The 21,317-nt window shown below is 41.2% G+C and overlaps 3 protein-coding genes across 6 annotated transcripts; 2 read left to right on the forward strand and 1 right to left on the reverse strand.

Moving 5' to 3' along the window:
* Positions 1-11,559: 11,559 nt before the first annotated feature.
* Positions 11,560-12,025, forward strand: RB195_004838 (uncharacterized protein; the record flags this gene model as incomplete). The annotated part of the gene is made up of 3 exons (XM_064182872.1): positions 11,560-11,636; positions 11,696-11,780; positions 11,846-12,025. 3 exons carry the CDS (start codon positions 11,560-11,562, stop codon positions 12,023-12,025), a joined length of 342 nt encoding a protein of 113 aa, XP_064034139.1.
* Positions 12,026-13,421: 1,396 nt separating this feature from the next.
* Positions 13,422-17,768, forward strand: RB195_004839 (uncharacterized protein; the record flags this gene model as incomplete). 2 transcript variants are annotated; one of them, XM_064182873.1, is made up of 10 exons in its annotated part: positions 13,422-13,550; positions 13,607-13,708; positions 13,857-13,982; positions 14,130-14,283; positions 14,379-14,478; positions 14,619-14,751; positions 15,963-16,047; positions 16,100-16,198; positions 17,252-17,365; positions 17,485-17,768. In XM_064182873.1, the coding sequence occupies 10 exons, from the start codon at positions 13,422-13,424 to the stop codon at positions 17,766-17,768; spliced, it is 1,326 nt and encodes a 441-aa protein (XP_064034140.1). The 2 variants fall into 2 exon arrangements, with proteins under 2 accessions (XP_064034140.1, XP_064034141.1); XM_064182874.1 differs by having other exon boundaries at positions 14,235-14,346; positions 14,406-14,478; positions 16,100-16,189.
* Positions 15,698-19,516, reverse strand: RB195_004840 (uncharacterized protein; the record flags this gene model as incomplete). Of its 3 annotated transcripts, none has more annotated exons than XM_064182876.1 (3): positions 15,698-15,778; positions 19,252-19,457; positions 19,507-19,516. In XM_064182876.1, the coding sequence occupies 3 exons, from the start codon at positions 19,514-19,516 to the stop codon at positions 15,698-15,700; spliced, it is 297 nt and encodes a 98-aa protein (XP_064034142.1). The 3 variants fall into 3 exon arrangements, with proteins under 3 accessions (XP_064034142.1, XP_064034143.1, XP_064034144.1); XM_064182875.1 differs by lacking the exon at positions 15,698-15,778 and adding an exon at positions 17,941-18,123; XM_064182877.1 differs by lacking the exon at positions 15,698-15,778 and having other exon boundaries at positions 19,222-19,457.
* Between the last annotated feature and the right edge of the window lie 1,801 nt (positions 19,517-21,317).

Genomic DNA, 21,317 nt, shown 5'->3' on the forward strand with positions numbered 1-21,317 from the left:
TACGTTAAACTTGCCCAATATTCTTTGGCTGTTTTGTTATTTCACTGACGTACATACTAGACGTAGATATGGACAAATTGTATATGAATGTGATCAAGTCCTTGGAAAACTCGACTATTTAGAAAATCAAGGAAAAAAAGAACATTGTTAGTTTGTAGTTGACGAGAATCTCCATCTAAAATCTTCCTAGAGAATTTCAGGAAGTTGTAGTGCTGGATTTTTTAAAATCCCTTTGCCGGGGGTTACGCATTAAAGGCAGCATACCCCGAATCTGTGGTGGTACGGATTTCAGGTGGAGTATCCTTATACGGGGTCGTAGATTATGGAGACGGGGTGGTTCCGCTCATCTCTCCCTGAATCACTGCAAGCAGCCGGCCCCTGAATGCTGCTTTGTACGACACCTTCTATTGCAGCGCGCCACTCTTGCATGCGTAGCGTTCCTTACTGCCTATCGGGGCAGTCCGAATTGATTTTCGACGAATCGCAGGGCGGAGGCGGTGCAAGGGGTGGAGCGTTGCAATAGATAGCGTCGTACAAAGCAGCATTCTGGAGGCGGCTGTTTGCAGTGATTCAGGGAGAGATGAGCGGAACCACTCCCGTCTCCATAATCTACGACCCCGTATACGGATACTCCTCCTGAAATCCGCACCACCTCAGATTCGTGGCATGCTGCCCTTAATGCGTGGTGGAATCAGGTGGAGTCAGTCGAATACGGTAGCTGTTTGTGTGCAGTGGTTGAGACTTTTTTCTGATATCCGCTTTCTTATTTGGCGTTGTCCTTGAAAACAAACAACTTCTGACGTTACCAATGTTTCTTCTTTTTCTCCAACTTCTGACGTTACCAATGTTTGTTCATCGAACATATAGATGTATATATGACATTTTTCTCATGCTCCCTAAGTTGATGCTTATACCCGGATCAAAACGACATAAAACTCAGTGCAGTTACGTAAGCGGCTAAGCTCGCGGTGAAGCTAGCGGTTTCGATCAAGTTGGGACCATCGCGCAAACTGCAGCGATGAGTAGAGCTAGCAAGGGTCCCCTCTCGATCCTTACCACGATGCTCCATCGCCTCACCCTCTCGAGCAAACCGGTTACGTAACTACACCGAGTTTCATGACGTTCTGAACCTATCTATCTAAAAACCTACCGTTACTGCTGTACATACACACATGATGTAATTTTTTTCTCCAACACAACTCGCTTACAGGAGTGTAGAAAGAAGAACAGTGCGCGTAAAAATAGAATTTTATTAGAAACGCTACTACATAAAACGTGGATGGAGTTAGGAGGTAAAGAAAAACCCAAAATTTTACTAGAGTAAACCAAACTGGTCGTTGTAGGTTCCTCCAATTTCATCTCCTCATACAATATATGTGTAGATACATGGTTCTTTCACTATTAAGTCACAAAAACAAACAATATTGATTTTTTCTAACGCTTCCTTTCTCTTTCATTCTCCTACCCGTTCATCTGTTTTTTACCACTGGGACGCTAATCCGATGACATGGGACCCGTATCATTTCCTACTACACATTCTTTTCTTTATGTTGTTGTTGCGTCATTTTCCCGCCACTTAAACGAGAAATCCCCCCGTAATGAAACTAAAGAAGTAATAGTCGTTGTTATATTTTCATTTTGATTTTTTTTAAGTTCTCGGATCGGCCATGCCCACAAATTCCGAACTATATCAACTTCAATGTTGTTTATTAGCTGGGTGGCCACATTTCCAACACATTCGTTCGAAATCCACGTCAGAACGGCTAAGGCAAAAAAAAATCAGAAAAGTCCAACTAAGTCCAAAAAACAAAACTTTATTCTCAACCCAATAAAAAAAAAATCGACACCTCATCTTTTAAAGAACTTTTTGTCTTCTCCTAAGAATGTATAAATGATGATGCCATCGTCTTCTGTCGTTTGGAGGGGTGGAAGGAAGGAGTGAAATGTAGATGGAAGGGGCACCCACTGACGGCCTTATTTGTCGAAGTAAATAATCAAATTAATCGGCCCTTTAAGGCCTATGCGTTAGTCTTAGAGGGTCTATGACATCTAAACTAAAGTTACTAAAGGAAAAAAGTTAGAGCGTCGAGAAATAAGGGGGCCAATGAATCCCCCAACTACATTTTTCCCGAAGAAATGTATGAAAATTCTTGAGGAAGAAAAAAAAACGAGAAAACGATCGAGATAGAGATGCAGATCATGCTGAGCCATTGTAAGTAAAAATCGTTCTTCGTTCGTTTCAGAACCTGCATTTCAACTCTCCAGCCAAATATTAGATGTAGAAAAGACAGTGTTTCGAGAGTAAAATTAAATCCCACTCTAGCAACTGTATTTTCTCGTGTTTTTCAATTAAATCGACCTCAAAAATCCACAAGGACGCGTTGTATTCAACAGAACATTGAACATTTCCCGTAAAATTACTCTCGGCCTTTCTCATTACTTTCCCTACATCACAAGAAAATACATGAATTGTCGAGAAATGTTGTGATTACATACATATTTGCTGCGAGACATCATCTCTAAAGAACTGGATGGTGAATGCAGTTCGAGTGGGAACGCAGTGCGCCGTGCGACCTTATTCAAGGTCGACGGAAACTTTAGATGAAGTGTCTCGATTGGGCAACAACAGAAAAATAGGTTGACGTTTTTTTTTTTAACTGACAAGGACAACAATTCAATGACAGTCAATGGACGTGGACGGAACTGGACGGACTTCGATGATGAGCAAAAATGCACAGAACCCGTCTCACAATGGAAATTTCAATGGTTTACGATTTTGCCCCCTGCAAAAACATATTTGTCAGCACCTCTTGATGTTTGGCACTACGAAAGGAGTTACACTCGTCAAAAAGACGTTTAAAAGTCTTGTCGTCCTTAAAAGGATCTCAATAACTGTGGAGGAATACTCTCTGGAAGAAGGAAACTGTTAAATGACTTAAATGTTAAAGTTAAATGTTAAGGAACTAATGAGAACGTTTTTAAATAAAGTTGAAATGATTGTATCCATCTAGAATCACCATCATGGCTGAAGTTTACTGGAAATCATCGAAGTGTAGAAAACTAAATGTTCAGCACGAATACACGCCAACATATAGTAGAATCAAAAACACGGTGTAGTTACGTAAGCGGCTGCGCTTGAAGCGGTGCGGTGGAGCGTAGCGATTAGGATCGAATGGGGGCCCCCTGCTGCCAGTGTTCATTGTTGCAGTTCGCGATGGTCCCACCACGATTTCAATCCCTAACTCCGCCGAACGCAACCGCTTACGCAACTGCACCGTGCTTCATGTCGTTTTGACCCGACTATATCTTGGTTATCGCAGAAAATCAGTTTTAGCATAGATAATTCTTAATAAATCCTTAAACATCTTTGTCTTCTTATTGTGAGCACACCCTATCTCACTCCCAACTCTAAAAAATACAAATGTCATTTTCACCCAACAAGTCAGTTTTGTTTTTTTTTTTTTTTTTTTTTTTTTTTTTTTTGACCGCATGACTTGTCGTTTCAAAATGAGGAATTTTTAAGCAGACATAGACCTTGTAGTGGTTAAAGGCATCACCCCACGAATCTGAAGTGGTACGGATTTCTGGTGGAGTATTCCTATAGTAGATTATGGAGAGGGGGTGATTCCGTCCATTTCTTCCTAATTGCCGTGAAAAACGGCTCGGAAGATGCGGCGCGTGCACAAGGCTGGCGCGCTCCAATCGAACTCGTTGTAGAAAATAGCGCGCCGAAACGCTCGAAGCCGTATCTTCCAGGCCGTTTTTTACGGCAATTAGGAAGAAATGGACGAAATCACCCTTCTCTCCAAAATCTACGATCCCGTAGACGAATACTTCACCAGAAATCCGTACCACCTCAGATCCGTGGGGTGATGCCTTTAAGTGAATAGGTCCCGGCTGACCGGTGGGTACAGATGGCTTTTACATATGCTGGAGGTAAAGAGAGCTAAAAGGAAGGAATGCTCCCCAGTATGCATTAATGTTATAGTATATATATATATATATATTTATATTAAACGATAAAAATGAAGGGTCCGGCATCAGTTAATCCGCTTGGGATCCACCAACACGTCTAGTTCAATTCAAAGTCGTTTGAGGTTAAGGAACCTGACAACCTGTAACAGTGACTTTCGGGGTGTAGCCGATGTGTCAAGTCAGTGTTTCTAACCTCTTGGACAAGTCTGTTACCAATCTGTTGACCCCGGAGGGATGAAAGGCGCGGTTGGCACTAGGGTGGAATCGAACCTCCTATGCTGCAACCATAGCGGAACCTCTTACCGACTGCGCTAAACTGTTCCATACATACATATTACGTGTATGTACAACTTCATTTATTTATCAGTGTAATATGTAAACAACGACCACTGGAAAATATTCTGTTCCAATGTCGAACCACAATCAACAACCTTATCGAATTTTTATTTCATTTGTGTACTTATACAATGCCCAAAAAAAAGAAAAAAAAAGCGGATTTCTTTCGACATTTCGGTTCAACGGCAGCACAATCATTCCCCTAACTGCCATGGAAGCAGGGAATATATGAGGTGACAATGTAGATATGTGTTCGGTGCAAGTAATAATAATCATTTGTATGTGATGACGTCAGCATGTGGTCAAAAGAAAACTAATAGTTCTAAAAAAGAGAAAAAAAATAAAACTTCTAAAGAGGTTCGGTTGCAACTATTACGTTAACGGAAAGAAGCGTCATGTAGTTTGTGATTTCGCTAAATGAATTTACTAAATAAATATATTCGCTAAATAATAATTTATTGAATAAATGTATTCGCCAAATGAATTTATTAGAAAAAAAACATGTTAAACAAATATATAAATAAGTAAATATATGTTAAATAAGTATACAAATGAATATATGTTAAATAAATAAATAAATGTTAAATGTTAAATAAATGAAAAAATAAATAATAAAATTAGATAATGGCTAGATATATGTTCTGGAGTCTTTTCTTCGTCTTTGGCCATGCAGTATGGAGTATATCACTACTTTGTCTAAGATGTCCACTCTATCGATTGATTGATTGTCCACTTCGATCAACTTCTTCATCGTTGTCATCTTCGCAATTCAACCAAACGCCAAACAATGACGTTTCAATTCGTCGCGCTGGCCGATGCGTTGGAAGCGCGCGCGACGAATGCGCGAACAAAACTACCTGCTGCTGTGTACGACAGTGTGTGTGTGCGTGTGTGTATGTGTGATAAACTTCTTGTTACAGAGAACGGGTTCCGCCGAAGTCGCAATACATCAGTGGTAACGATAGCAGAACAGCGCCATTCACACGATACCGTGCATTGCTATGTCAGTATCAGCGCCGTCAAACTACCTGGTTTTTTTTCTTCTCGAATCATTTCATGGTTTTCTGGTCGTGAATGCTCGGCATTTGCAACATAGTTCAAGCGTTTATTCTCTCCCGGACATTTCCACGGTTGTTTCTTTGCGCAAACAATGCGTATCCGTTTCTTTCAGTCACAAAATGGTGTCATTTCTTAGAAATAACCGAGAAGTTGGACGGAAGCTTGTTTTTCTTCTACTCCATATCATCCATCTCTACAGTTAAGTTAAGTGTATTGTAGGTCCATACCATCTGAAGGATCTCATTAAAATAATGCTAATTCAAAATAGTATTCTCCATACTTCCCCGGAGAAACGGTAAGGAGGGTCCCGTAGACTTTTCCGCGAATGCTTCCGGGACATTGCGCCGACGGTGGGTATCCTTGAGAAAACACCAACATCTCTCGACGAAACCACGCAGCTTGTTGGTGATGGAGACACAGACAACCGTCTTAGATGAGAGACCATAGAAACCATAGAGATAATAGTAGTAGTCGAATACAGTAGAATAATAGAAAATAGATTACTATATAGCTGAATACTAGGGAAGTAGCTCAGAATATAGTAATTACTTATGCCGAGAACTACACAACTAAAGGAAAATCTGTAAAAAACAAGAATGTTGAGAATGGTCGACATTATTGAATCATGAATTAATCTGGATGGAGAAAAATCCTTGTGACTCGTAGTTGTGGTACGTGGTGGTCTGTTACGTTACTGTAATCAAATCAATAAAAAATGAGGTAAGCATGAGCCGATATGTTTACCCACCGTTTGAATGCTTTCTGTAGGCCGAAGGGGCACTTGAGAGAATAAATCACTAATCGTTTTGATTTTTTTTTTCTGGCTCCGACGAAGGCGAAAACGCCAAAACGTTAGCCGTTGATAGATATATCGATACCAATCTTGGCTACAGCTCAAACAAATCAACAAAAAAAAATACTGAATCAATTAAAAAACAATGCAGTTATGAAATTTTGTGTATTGGTCAATTAAGAGCGAGAGGGAGTGAATTTTGTCTATATATTGCCTACAGGAAGTCTAGAAATCTTATTTTTTTACTTCTTCTTTTAAGAGGTCAAAAATACAGAAAGTTCCTCTCTTAAGCATCTTTTTTTTTCGTCCAAACGATCCAACTTCTCAACAACTTTTTTCTTTTCTATCCATTCTCTTTTTCACAAGTACCAATATCGATAATCCTCATCTCCTTTAGTTTTGAAACCTGAAAAGTTTCTTGTTTTCCACAAAAATTTTCTTGAACGTAGTTTCATGCTATTAAATGCATCTTTATCTCATGTATCACGTGAAGATTTTTCTTGCTTTTGCTACGGTAACAAATTTGTGATCACTTCCCATCGCAATATTTCTCCTCAAAATTTTCACGAGAAAATCCCAGAATGGGTTTGTCTAATTCTGTAAAAAAAAAATTTGCTGGCTCGTGATTTATATCCTAACCAGTGGTGCAGCGTGTGATAACCGTTAGGTAGACAGAGTCAATTATTTTAGTGGCAACAACAGTGAATCTGAACAGGATCCACTCAATCGCTAATTGCTCAGGGAATAAATGATCGGAAGCACACTCAAAAATCTACGGGAACCTCCTTCAACGCATCCTATTTTGCCTAACCAAACACACAAAAAAAAAGAGAACGGAATAAAACTCACTTTCTGCTCATGATTCTGGCCTGTTTTCCTCTTTTCGTCAGTTTTACTAACGAATTGATCGTTGTTGATCGACTAATATCATCTATTAATTTTACAATTTCAAATTTTCTTCGAAAGGATGGAGTTAGCTAGTTTGCTTTCTACAAAGGCACTCTTGGGAAAGGACTATAACTTTGCTGTTCCGGTCGATTTTTCCAATTCAACAGTAACAGTCGGTTATGAGTGTTATTACAACTAATGATATGAATGGTAGTAAGATTTTCTCCTTAAGTTTTGTAGCTAAATTGAAAACATCTATACGTGTGAAATTGGGGCTCGGAATTTTAATTACCTTCTGCTCAAAATTAAAATTGATGTCTTCTCAACACTGAAACAGGCAAAATATTGACAAAAACACATTCATGTTCTGGCTCAACACGCTATTGTTCCTGCCAAAAAAAGCGAAAGAGTGAATCCACATCACCAAGAGAGCATAGAGCAATGTTGTTGCACCGTCTCAATTTTTGAGTATGTATATGTATACAATCACGAAGACAAAAATACTTTAATAATAATACAGTGGTAATATTAATGTTAATATTAATATTAATGATATTAATAGTCCAGAGATGTTCAATTCCGGCTTGGTGCGTTTGTGCAGAAACGGGTCAAACGTTGATGCATCGGCGCCAAAAGAGACTGAGAGACGGGTCCCACAGCCCAGGAGTGGTATTGTTGCAGTTAAAAAATGCAGTTGAACGAGACCAGCATTGTCAGCATGGATCCCTGACGCCTGAAACAGAGAAATAAGTCAAACGTCGTTGGATTAATTTGCCGCCGCAAGAAAGAGAAACGTTTTGGACGCTACTGAATGGATCCAAAGGCGCCCATTGGCGCCCTGCATCGAAAAGTAGCGAGGTGGGTTCAATTTTGCCTCCAATGCCCAAATTGGTGCGCTGGGATAGAAAGAGGGACAGTCGGATTAACTTTACCATGAAAATATCTAAATTGGACCACGAGTAGGACAAACGTTAGAACACTGTTCATGGCTACGGTAGGAGCATTTATAGTGCTGTACATCAACGCACATCCCGGCGTATCCTTTCTCCTCTATCTTTCCCAGCATTTTTGCTACGCTCTGTTTTCTAATAGTGCACAACGATGAACACAGATGCTCAAACAGTAGCAAGTATGTTTACATGGTTCAATGCAAGACATTTATCATTATGTTGATGTTGATCATACGATTCTTTCTTAACAATTCACAAGAGAGAAGAATGAGAGCTTTGTCCAATACTTCGAATAATCTTTCCGAATAGTGGTGATGTCGAGGACACATGCGGCGGATGTGGCGCAGTGATAAGAGGTTTCGTGGCATCTGCACGATGATTGCACAACACTTAACTGCAACCAACCCTTTCATTCTCCAAATTCGACAAATTGATAGTCTTGAATGAGAGAATAAAAATACTCAATACTTTATCTGAGCCTTGCAAGTCACTGTATTGAACTATGGTTTTTGAATCTAAAATATACTCTCCTTTATTTTGTACAATTCTCTCCCATCTTTTTTCTATAGTCAGGTCAATATGACATGAAGCACAGCGCAGTTGCGTAAGCGGCTGCGCTCGAAACGGCGCGGTGGAGATAACGGTTGAAATCGACATGGGACCATCGTGAACCACGGCGATAAATGATGCTAAAAAGAGTCCTCCCTCGATCCTTATTGCTACGCTCCACCGCGCCTCTTCCTGCGCAACCATATACGTAACTCCACCGAGCTTCATATCGTTTTGACCCTACTATAAACTTTCGAAACCTCTTTTTCACGAAATCCACACGTCCGTGACGAACATCATTCTTCTAAATGACTTTACGCAAACCAACTGCAACGAGCACATCATTTGTTGTTTATCGCATTATTCTTTGTATCACCACTTTTGATTTTGTGTCAAAAATTTACGAAAGGTGCTCAACACTTTTGAACTTTACTTATCACTTAGAAGGAGCGGAGCGATCACAAAAAAAAGTCTGGAGTTGTGATTCTTGTTCCTCATTTCAACTTCAAAACAAATCCTCCGCAGTCGGCTAGAGGTTCCGCTGTCTACACGATTGGTAGGAGGTTCGATTCCGCACAGTGCCCAACAAGCATTTCATCCCTTCGGGGTCGATCGTTCCTACCAGACTTGTATAGAAGAATAAAATCACTGATTTGACCATCGGTTCAACCCAGCGAATGATTGTATAGACCAACACGCATTCCAAACCTTCAGCGCATTACGAATTGCAAGAAAACGCGTTGGCGCATCCCAAGCAGATTGAGGCACCAGAGACTTTATCCTTCTAGGATTTTCTCTCTCTCAGCGTAATCAGTGTGGTCTAAAAAATGCGGTAGAAATCTCCGATCAGCGTGAGACTGTCGCGAATCTGTTGCTTCCTGTTGCTGCGGTTGCAGGCTACCTTCATAGGTTGACCTTTAAATAAACATGACTTTTTTGGTGTCACCAAAAGGTCTCCCATCGAACACTTGGGTTGAACATTCTTATTGGTATGTTAAATTAGATTCGAACAATTTCATCATTTTTATTTGAAACTTTGTTCGCTAACAAATTACTTGTCTTTTGACCAAAGTATAAACATCGTTATAAAGATCTTTTTCTTTTCTCCATGTACGTTGTAATAATGTAACCCAACCAAGAAGGATTTTTAAGATGAGAAGAACAGGTGTTTCCACCTTTACTCTTCTTCACCTTTCGTCGGGGCATGAAGGCCCCCGACGCTACCCAAAACGCGCGCCATGTACGAAGAGAGTACGAAGAGAGTGTGATAAGCAAATCTACAACTCAGAAATTGTTGCTACGTACGAAAATGGGAATCTTCGTCAAAACGGCATCAAGAAATTGTTCAAGTAGAAGGGGTAGCAAACAGTGACGGAAAACATATTGATTAGTTTGTTGCCGTTGTTGGTCATGTATGATAGCCATTCATCGTGACCGTACGATGAATGCCTCCCAACCACACTAATGCTGACCTAACCTCTCATCATTCCGGAGTCGATAAATTGAGACCAGACTTGTCTGGAGGAATAAAACACTGAGTTGGTGCATCAGCTGCACCCACAGTCATTGTACAGTCCAACATCTGTTCATAAAACCTCAACCATTCCGAAATGTAATTAAAGGCAGCATACCACGAATCTGAAGTGGTACGGATTCCATGCAGAGTATCCGTATACAGGGTCGTAGATTATGGAGACCGGAGTGGTTCCGCTCATCTCTCCCTGAATCACTGCAAGCAGCCGCACCCTGAATGCTGTTTTGTACGATGCCTTCTATTGCATCGCGCCACCCTTGCACGCGTAACGTCCCTTACTGCCTATCGGTGCAGTCCGAACTGATCTTCCACGAATCGCAGTGCGGAGGCGGCGAAAGGGGTGGGGTGTTGCGATAGATGGCGTCGTACAAAACAGCATTCTGAAGGCGGCTGTTTGCAGTGATGCAGGGAGATGAGCGGAACTACCCCCGTCTCCATTATCTACGACCCCGGATACAGACACTCCATCTGAAATCCGCACCACCTCAGATTCGTGGTATGCTGCCTTTAAATGTTGACGCATCCCAAGCAGATTAATACGTCAGACTTCACCCTTTTTCATTCTTGTACAAAAAAGACACGTATGCACACCTTCGTTTTTTTCATAACTCGTCTCAATTTGATCTTTATCATTATATCTCGATGTCCATAAATTAGAGCGAACAAGATCGACTGATCGAAGATCAATCATTACGTTTCTCACGCCGTTTTCTCGATAACTAAAGGAAATTGTGTGTGATCGAGCTCGTAGTCGTGACCTACTCTTGTAAACTTACATATTCGTGGAGAGATCCCAACTCTCAGTTTCGTGGTAGTCTGCCCTTAAGTTTAGCGAGCTATAGTAGAGTTAAAACGACACGAAGCACGGTGCAGTTGCGTAGGCGGTTGAACTCGAAGCGGTGACACGGTGAAGAAAGCGGTTAGAGTAGAGGTGAGACCGTCGCGAACTTCAAACACTTGGATTACGAGTATAGGTGCCTTCACGCTCAATTCTTGCTAACCATTCTGAAAAACGGGTGACTAGGACCGAAGCGAGCAGGTGAAGAGATTGTTGAGCTGAATATGTCGTTACCAGCTAATATATCAACTAGCAACACAGCAAGCAACTGTTACCTTTGTGAAGACTGAAATCCGTATCACAGCCAACTACCAAGGACGGGTAAACAATATATTAGATACGTAAGAAGCGAATGCTTCATTGGCTTGCCGAAACATATACGGTCATTTATTTGCTACAGTGAGCTACGCGACGTTATCCATATGAATCCGATCGCTATTAGCTCTCCCATCGCAAATCAGAGTTCACTGATCTGACAGTTCGTGTCAAATCAACATAGCGTAACTGCTTTGTCTATAGTTAGACAAAAGCGAGAAAAAGACAGTATGTACATCACGATTTGTTCATTCGTTCAATCTTCTTCACAATCCGTTGTTTCATCCACATTATTATTACACCTAATCAAATCCATTTCCAGATGTTATTATGGCTTGTCTGTACATATTTGTTGCTGGTAAAAGCTTCAGTAGATGATATACAGGCAGATGATGATAGGTAACCAATTTATTAATTACTCAAAACGAGTGCACTTAATAGCCTGGAACGAACTGCAGACCATTCAAAGTCTTTCGAGTCGTCCCTACAACAGCACTACAGCTGCAAAAAATGATCAAGTTGTTCGAAACTGTGAAAAGTGATGTGAGTCCGGAGCATAGAATGTAGTTCACGATGTTTAACATCATGTCCATGTTTTACATTTTAAGGAAGCCGACTTCTGGCATGCACCAAGTGTAGTGAATAACACAGTCGATATCATGGTGTCACCATCGTTCATCGAGAAGTTCTCACATTTTCTCAAGCAGCACCAATACCCCTATCACATCGCTATCGAAGATCTCAAAAAGAATGTTCATGAAATTCTCGAGGCCATGTTCTGTGTTTGAATACAATTGTTTTAGAATGCTTATCGAAAAAGAGGGCCCAATCAATATAAATGATAGAGGCATTACAGGAAAGGAATTCGTTCGCATGCATGACGACACCGGCAGTTTTGTCAGCAAGTTAAGGTAAGTTACTGTAGGTTACTCACTACCTTGTTCGCACAAATTCTCGTCAAAATCTGATTCTTTTCCAATCACTCCAAAATCTTTGACTACTCATCTATAGCATGAACTATCAATGCAAAACTATGTCACTACAACGAACCACTAGTATAAATTTCTGTTGTTAGATTTTTCACAATTATACATTACAATTATATTATTACAATTATACATTTTACAATTTTTTACATTCTGATGTCCTATGTGTCCTTTAGTGTGTCCGTTCGGGTCAAACGCAAAGGTATCAAAAATTTTCAGTGTTGGGATCTCTGCCCAAGTAGACACAAGCTGGGGTTTAGTTCATGACTGTAGGACAGATTGGACTCAATATTCCTTTAAAAGCATCACCCCACAAATTTGAGGCAGTACGGATTTCAGGTGGAGTATTCGTATCCGGGATCGTAGACTATGGAGAGGTGGGTGATTCCGTCCATTTCTTGCTAATTGACGTAAAAAAACGGCCCGGAAGATGCGGCATGTGCACACGGCTGGCGCGCTCCAATCGAACTCGTTGTAGAAAATAACGCGCCGGGACGCTCGAAGCCGTATCTTCCAGGTCGTTTTTACGGCAATTAGGAAGAAATGGACGGAATCACACCCTCTCCTTAATACACGATCCCGTATACGAATACTCCACCTGAAGTCCGTACCACCTCAGATTCTTGGGATGGTGCCTTTAACCAAACACTTGCTCTTATCTATTCGTGCAGAGAATCACCCAATATCGAAAATTTCACGTTGCATTTGAGACAGCCTAACACAAAAATGACGATTTTGGGACGTCCAGAGAAAAAGATAGCGTTAGAGGTGTGGATTACGAGTATAAGCTTGTTCAGACCCAATTCTACCTAATCGTTCTGAAAGACGACGTGAGAAGCGGTCTTCGAATTCGAATTTTCACTTTACTTTCAGTTTTCGCTAACAAAACAAAAATAAAAAAAGGCACCTTACAACACCACCTTTGTATACGCGCCGGGTCCTTTGGCAGGTTTTCCATTGGTTTTCCTTGAATGGGCTGTTGAGAAAACATCACTGTCTATCGTCCGTTTGTACGCAGACGTGGTTCGCGAACAGGACTGGTGCGTTGTATGAGAAGGAGAATAGTATGCCTCGAAGGAGAATACGAATTCGAAAGCCATTCCCCACGCCATTTCTCAGAACGATTAAAGGCATCATTTCTTATAGTAAAAGGCAAATATACTAACTGCCTTCAACTACAGCAGTTTGCTAATTCAGAATGGGAGAATACTATTCATACTCCACTATTGTCACTTGGATGAAACGTATAGCGGATAGCATACCTGATATTGCTAAGGTTGTCGATATTGGCCCTAGCAGTGAAGGGAGGAGCATAATAGGATTACAGGTGAAATTTTAATTACACGTTCGCGACAATCCCAAATGTTGTTGTGGAACCTCTAGTTTGGAAGAGACACGCCCGACAAAAAAATTGTCGTCATCGATGCTGGGATCCATGCTCGGGAATGGGTGGCGGTCCATACTGGCATGTACTTCATCAATCTGGTGGGTGTATAAACTACTTACGGACTATGAAAATTATGTATTAAAACAAGTTTTTGCACGCTTACAATTAGAAAACAAAGCGATGCTTTTTGAGGAACTTCCGGACAGTGTAGAAGTTGCTTTACTATTCAATAAAAAAAAATTTCAGATTGTTAATGGACGTGAGGAAGATCCAAATATTCGCAACTACCTTCATAACCTTGTGATCTACATCTTCCCAGTTCTGAATCCAGATGGTTATGAGTACACACGCACTGATAGGACAAATCCTAGGGTAAGTGCAAGCCAGCTGCGTACGAATGCACGAAAACCCAACCTATACAGCTGTGGGGCTTTTTTTTTTTTTGAAAACTTTACGTTCAAAGCAACGTCGTCTCCTCTCATCCACTACGAACTTTATGGGTGCCAATGAATTCTTTAGTCGTTCATTCCCGAACAAGGTGTCGAAACCACAATATTCAATATTCATCATCACAAAAAATTGCTGCTGATCATTCACTCACCGGCTAGTACTCAATGCCTTCAGGCTCGCATGTGGAGGAAATCTCGATCAGCTAAGGCATGCGCATTCGATGGTATCTCTAACGCTTGCTGTCAAGGCGTCGACCTAAACAGAAATTTCGATTTCCGTTTTGCTGGTAAGACACTTCTCCATAGATTTTGCATTAAGGATTGACATCAATGCATTTTCCCTTAGAAATTGGTGCTTCACGCTATCCTTGCTCGGAGATCTACCACGGAGCAACTGCCTTTAGTGAACCAGAGTCACGGTAACATTCAAAAATCTCCATATCTAATCTTCTTTGCAAAGGAATTGAACCAAAAGTGCCACCAGTACCGTAGTCCAAATTTGCTTCGTTCATTACCATTACATTACCTACTTAGTACTGCTAAATCGACACTATTTCAGTGCATTCTCAAATTTCCTCCTCAGTCTTAGAGGGCGACTAGAAGGCTACATCACACTGCATGCCTATTCACAACTATGGATCTACTCCTATTCACACCGGAAGTTCACCTATGCCCCGGACATAGACGATACGGTAGGAGCTTCACAGCTAGCCTAAAACCTTTTGGCGGACCCTCGTGCTAAAAAGTTCGATGAGGCAATAAAGGCTTATTTCGAAGTGTCGCTATGCGCTCGCTACTTTTTTTTTACCAGATTTCTGAACTTTAGCTTTACTTCTCACCTTCTCGAAGCATGGAAGCCTTTCAACCTTCAAAATCTTCGAATATTGTAATTTCTCAACTACGAAAGCTTTAAAATACAGAATTTTCACAATAGTTGTAATCTGCAGTTGTAATCACAGCAAGTTGTAATAAGTGGCAAACTCTGGGCATAAACTAGTAAGGTGAAAAAAATGAAGCACGGTGCTGTGGGTAAGCAGCTGTGCACGAAGTGGTGCGGAGGACAGCAGCGGATAGGGTCGTAGTGAAACCTTTGGTGGCATCCCTGCAGTTCGCGAAGGTCCCACCCTCCAACCGCTCTCTCGCCGCTTTCAAGCGCAGGGGAGACAGCGGTTGGAGTTTTAGCCATTTAGCCACTGCGCCGTACTTTATGCTATTTTGACACGACTATACTTCACGACAGTGCTTTTTGCACAACACATCAACGGTATTACAACTTCTTCCAGAATCACTTCTAATTCTAATTTGACAGAGCTGCAGTATCTGCTTGAGTATTTTACCGGTCCTCTACTGTATTATAATTTGAGTAGACGAAAATGGTTTTTTTTTAATCGATCTTTAGCTATTTTCTTCTAGCGATCGTTTCGTCGCTTTCTTCAGAGCCTAGAAAATCAAAGACGCGTGTGATCTTCCCCCATTAAACCTCTCATCACTCCACAACATATGATATAACAAAGAAACAATTCAAAGACAACTCATAATACAGAAACCTTACCATAGCATAGCGAACAACATAATGAAGAAAACCCACGTTGTATATATATCCAGGATATATATATGCATATTGCACCAGCTCATATTCTACCCTCTAATCACCGCTGCAACCTGCGACCCTCTCGAGCGCACTTTCGAATATCCGATCTCCAGAAATTTCCGATCATCCTGTAATTTGATTATTTAGACCTCTGGATAGTAGAAACTCCCGAACATTTCAATGCTCTATTTTCTAATGAGCGACAAAAATCTGTTCGCTTAGATCATTCAACCTAAAGAAGCGCATGGACGAGATGGACTCAAAAGACGAAAAATTGAATCATTGTCATTTCAAACATTATAAAAATTTCAGAGAAGAGTTGCTAGAAAAGCAGTAGCAGAACTTGAAAAGATGTACGGCACAAAATATAGGCATGGTACAGGGCCGGAAATAATCTGTAAGTTTTTACACTCCGATCAACACCGTGTATCTATAGCAAAATTTTGCAGACGCTTTTTCTGGAGGATCCACGGATTGGGCCAAACAAACTCTCAAGGTCAAATATTCATATACTATAGAACTTCGACCAACCTACGAAGGTATTATAGGTATATTTTTACAAATAAAGGATTCTGCAAGTAGTATGATAGATCTTTCCTTTCGTCTGCTCCTTTTTAACACCCTTTCCTCCTCTTCTTTACTTTTCACCCTTCTCTAGTATCAAACCTTCAAAAAGAAGAATGCGCTGAATGCTCTCTCTGCTCAAGGATAAAAAAATTCTTAAGTCCTTTTTTAAAGACCTGGAAAATTTCTTGCGAAGATTCTCCCATTTCTCGACAAGACCTCAGCAAAGAGATTTTAAGTAACTCTCATTTAAACAATTGTAATTGGAGGAGCTTTTCTTTTTTACTTTTGATTTTGAAACCGTCCGGGAGAACTTTTTGGGTTATTTTCACGCTGAGAACGAAGAATAGCGCTCATTCGGCATACAAATCGAATCCTAATAAGAATAGCAGAAGTGCAAAGTGGAAAGAGAAGTGCGTCAGAAACGAACTTCAGATTCGGAACCGAAAGGATATCTAGAGCAGGAGAGACAGCGTCAGCACTCCACAGGACACGTCACGTTTGTATGAGATCGCATACGTGACACGTTCGTAAATGTCTCGCAGGAAAATTCGACCGACAATACTTTCCCACGCCGCTTTCACTAGGATTAGGGGAAAATGCGCAGGGTCGCGCTCGTATTCGCGATCTACACCCTCAACGCTATCTTTTCGCGGGAAGATTCCAACATCGCCAATTTCCTGGCATCGTGCCTCAGGTTCTCATGCCTGTAAAAAAGCCGGTGATGGGTAGCATACACTTCAGCGATCTTAGATCTAGATTAGGTCTTTTACGTGGTGCAGCCGAAGGTGATATTGCACAGCCGAGTGACCGCTTCTCGGAAGGCGCGTACATTTCTCCTATTTCTCGATGATTTCTTCTCACTCTAGCTTGACCCAATTCGCGCGCACTGTTGTTGTCCGACTGAAGTGGTTCGGCGTTGGCTATAACTGTGTATAAAAGCATACACCTCAGCGATCTTAAAACATTCTTAGCCCATTCGCCCGCGTAAATCTAGGGTTCACATAACAAACTTTAAAAAAGCTATGCAATTTCAGAGTGGAACGGATTCGTACTCGATAAAAATCAACTCATACCAACAGCAAAGGAAACCTGGGCCGGTGTAACCGTCGTACTGGATGAGATCGTCAACCAAGCGAAAGCAAGTCAAAGTAGGTGAAAAAACCTTGTATTTCCATAAACTAGCATGCTTGTATTTAAAAAAAAACAAGATTAAAAAGATCTTTCATGAAGCTACCAAAGTTTCTGATGAATTAACCAACGAGTTCAGCGAACCGCAAGAAACAGAGATCTTTAAAGGTGAACAACTACTTTAAGAAGATTCTGAAACAAGTGATGATCGATCCAGATCCAAAAACCAGTGCTTTGCACTTCGTCAATTTCCTCAACTTCATGGAGAAATTCAAGCCACTCCAACTCTCTACAATCGAGAGTGGGCATCACGTTTCTTTTCGTGTTCTCGACGTCCAGAAAGGACTATACAACGTAGCTTGCCTCATTGTAAAGCATATCCATCTGAGGCCATTAGTAGCCCAGTTAGCTGCAGGACACTGAAGAGGATCGTCTGTGCTCATCTCGATCAAATTCCTGAATTTACAGCTTCACCAAAAATAATTCCCGGTTCGCCGGGAAATGTTTTTGGTGAAGTTTCGTAATCGCCAAAAAAAAATCCCATTCAAGGCACCCGGTACCGGTGATGTGTAACATTACAAGGTATATCTCCGAACTACAAGGTATATCTCCGAAATTCATGACTGGACAACAAGAACTCGAAAACTCGCCACTTAAAAATCAAAGCGCCGCTTTTACGGCCACCGGCTTCATTTAACATTTTGGCGAGGTCAAGATACCCTAGAAGAAACGGTTCTGTGGAGACAGGGAACCCTGCCGCTCGCGCTTGTGGCAAACACTAAAGGAAAGACAAGTGCTTGGTTGGTTGACCAAACCGCCTTAGGGTGTGACAATGTCTTCGATTCAGAATTCTTTAGAGTTATTGAATGTGTACGCGGCCTATACAATGACCTGCGGAGCTCAGTTGATGTATAAAGCATTTTTAACTGCGTATGCAATTTACACTGAAGGGATGAAAAGCTTGTCTGGCTCAGTTTGTTTGGAGCGGTTTCGAACCATAGACCGTGCAGAACTTCTTACCACACCCACTTCTTGTAATATTGCATTTCAAGAATGCCATGCCCCGCTTGCTGCTTAACATTTTCCTCGTAAGCCCCTAAGCTTTCCACTTCTTCCTTTCAGTCGTTTTTGTTCCCATTTTCTTCAATCATTTTCAGTCCCAGAAAGAATATTATTGCAATGGGCATAAATGGATTCATCAAGATCAATGACCACCATCAGAGAGGGTGACTTCTCTCATCGCGTTCGGAGCAAAATTATGAAACCGTACATTCTTCTTTATGGTTTTATTCAAAACGCATGGAGGCGCAAAAAGTCGTACGCAACGAACCAATTTGACGGGTTTGACTTGCCGCGTGAACTCACATAACGACGAGAAGAATTGACCCTTTTTTCCGAAGAGTTCGCAATCGTCGATCAACGTTATCCTTCCACGTAACCTTTTCCTGTGCTTTGGCGCAGGAAAAACTACGAAGATGCCTCAGGCCATTTTCGTCGTACCTGTTAGCTCGTCGTGCGGAGTGACCACTTTTCTCTTCTAGACTAAAAGAGGGAGTGCACGATGGACTTTCTTTGCTGTAGTTGTGAACACCGTCTCTACCTATCGGTGAAGAGTTCTCGGCTTCCAAGCGATTGCTGCCTTGGATTAGCATTCTCACCATTTATCATGCATTAGAAAAATCATCTTCTTAAATATAGAAGAACGCCAACTCAATTCTAGTCAATTTCCTTTATGCAGAAATCGGCTGGCATTTCGCTCTACTCCACCTGCTGTGACTTGGTGGATCACTTCATTACTTTCTTTCTACGGAATCAACGTCTTAAATAACGTTGGTGCGCCAGTTCACTGATATTGTGAAGTAAAGTAAACCACTAGTCAAAATTCGGTGAGGAGAAGGAAAATTACCTTGAAATCGAACCCTACATTCTTCAAGAGGATTCCAACATCGTGAATTCTGTGGCATGCTGCCTTCAAGCCAAAATCGTTTCTATTCAGCGAGACAAGCCGAATTAACGATCCTCCGTAGAGAGAAATGCATTGATCGATTACCAACTTGCCGAAGTTGGTTGCAGTCTTCACCGCAGCTCTGCTCGTACGTTCCCATTCCAGACCTAAGCACGTTATTTTTTTTTATAAACAATTTTTTTTTCAGAACCGCACCTGGATCCATGCTTCGCGACTGCGCCAAATCATGTAACCTTTGCCATTTGATTACAGTCTAATCACCATGCATTCCACATATCAAAACCGGTGCTACAGTTCTGTGTCTACAGTTCCGTTTAGATTGTTAATTTTTACTGTAATAAAGAGGTTTGATCTTACGTGGACTCCTCTTCCCGTCGAAACGTCGTCATCACCATAGTTTCCTGAAACATGTGATACTACATGGAAGAGTCGAACGTGCGCAGCAGAATGTGTGAGTGCGCCAAGAGATGTTCGAGTCTTTGTAAAATTGACAATTTAACTGTTCAGTGACCTGTTTGTAAATAAGACAACAATTTCAGTAATAATTCAGTCTATAGTCGGTTCAAAATGACTTCACTTATGATTCAAATGCTTAGGTGATTCGCTCGCACTTTGCTGGATAAGTCGAGCTCTTGACCTGAGCGAAAATCCCGTCCTACAATATCGAACCCACCCATTTACGATTCTTATAAAAAGAACTGTAGTGCACTTACCGCGGGCATTCACTAAATGAGTTTCGACTTAATATGAAATTTAGGCCATTCTGGACTTGAATTTGGATCATTCGGTGCATTTCAGAAGCATCAGTTACTGATGGTCTCACAGAGGTATGTAGACAGGCAACGCTGCTTACTTCTGTTGGTTCGGTCGACAACGATATTCCTTCCATACTGCGCTAATCGAGCGTGCATTGTTTCCATTCGAGCAAAAAATTGCTGCGCCGACTGCAAATTAGTTGAGCTGCAAAACGTGTTGTATCGGGATGATGCGTTGCGCTCTGGGTGAAGGCGATCGCTGACCTCCTTCTCAGAGCTCTTTTAATCCCGTTCTTCATATTATTCTGTTTTTTGTTTTCTCGTTTGGTAATCCATGAACAGGATCGCCTAGTTTCAATAATCTTTTTACATTCGTTTTATACTGTTTTGCTCCATGGTTGCCTATAAGAACATAGTTTCCAGGAGTCTAATTTCCATTCACTTTTGTTAGACTGTCGGTAGGAATAGGATTTCCGTCCCACTTTACATGTAATTGGGCATGCCTTCGTTCTTCCAAGGGGAATTTTGGGATTTACTACAACGAAGATTACAAAAAACGTAGATCATGCACTTACAAGGAATAGAGGAGAAATCAACGAAAAATAAAGCTTTTAGAGGCCCCTAAGAAGAACGACATTGCTAAGAGTACGTAGTCCTATTCATGCATCATCATAAGAAGAAGTAGAAGAAAGGTGTAGAGAGGAGCTTGTCGTTCGTAGTGGAGAAAACTCAAACCAGTGGAGAATCAAGAGAGCAACTCCCTAATGGACCGACAGCAGTACCGTCCACGATAACAACAGATAATCGGTTATGTACATTTATATGTGCTCATTTGATGTATAATGGATCCCATTATAAACACATTTTCTGCTTAATCTTGTGCACTGGGGATGAGTATTCCCTATCAAATTGGAGAACTTACTACCAAGCAAGCACTAAAACAAAAGAATGATAGGTTGTCTCAGGCCCAGAACAACTGAATGCTGGGCAAAAGTATCTTCGGCTCGAAATGTCCAGAAACTCGTTGCAGTTGCGTAAGTGGACGGTGCAAAGGTAGTTGGGGGAGGGTCACTGCTCTAATTGAACTATACTTTTGGGCACAACACGTCCATAGAGCACAAAAACCCTTCTTAAGTTACAAACTTCTTTCACGGTTGAGGAGGCGATAGTTCATCAATCGACTGTTCAACAATGAAAGCGAATAGTTAAGTAAGTCCGTACCCTGAAACCTAAGCATCAGTCTTTGACGAC

This window comes from Necator americanus, chromosome I (genome assembly GCF_031761385.1).
Source record: "Necator americanus strain Aroian chromosome I, whole genome shotgun sequence".
Lineage (NCBI taxonomy): Eukaryota > Metazoa > Nematoda > Chromadorea > Rhabditida > Ancylostomatidae > Necator > Necator americanus.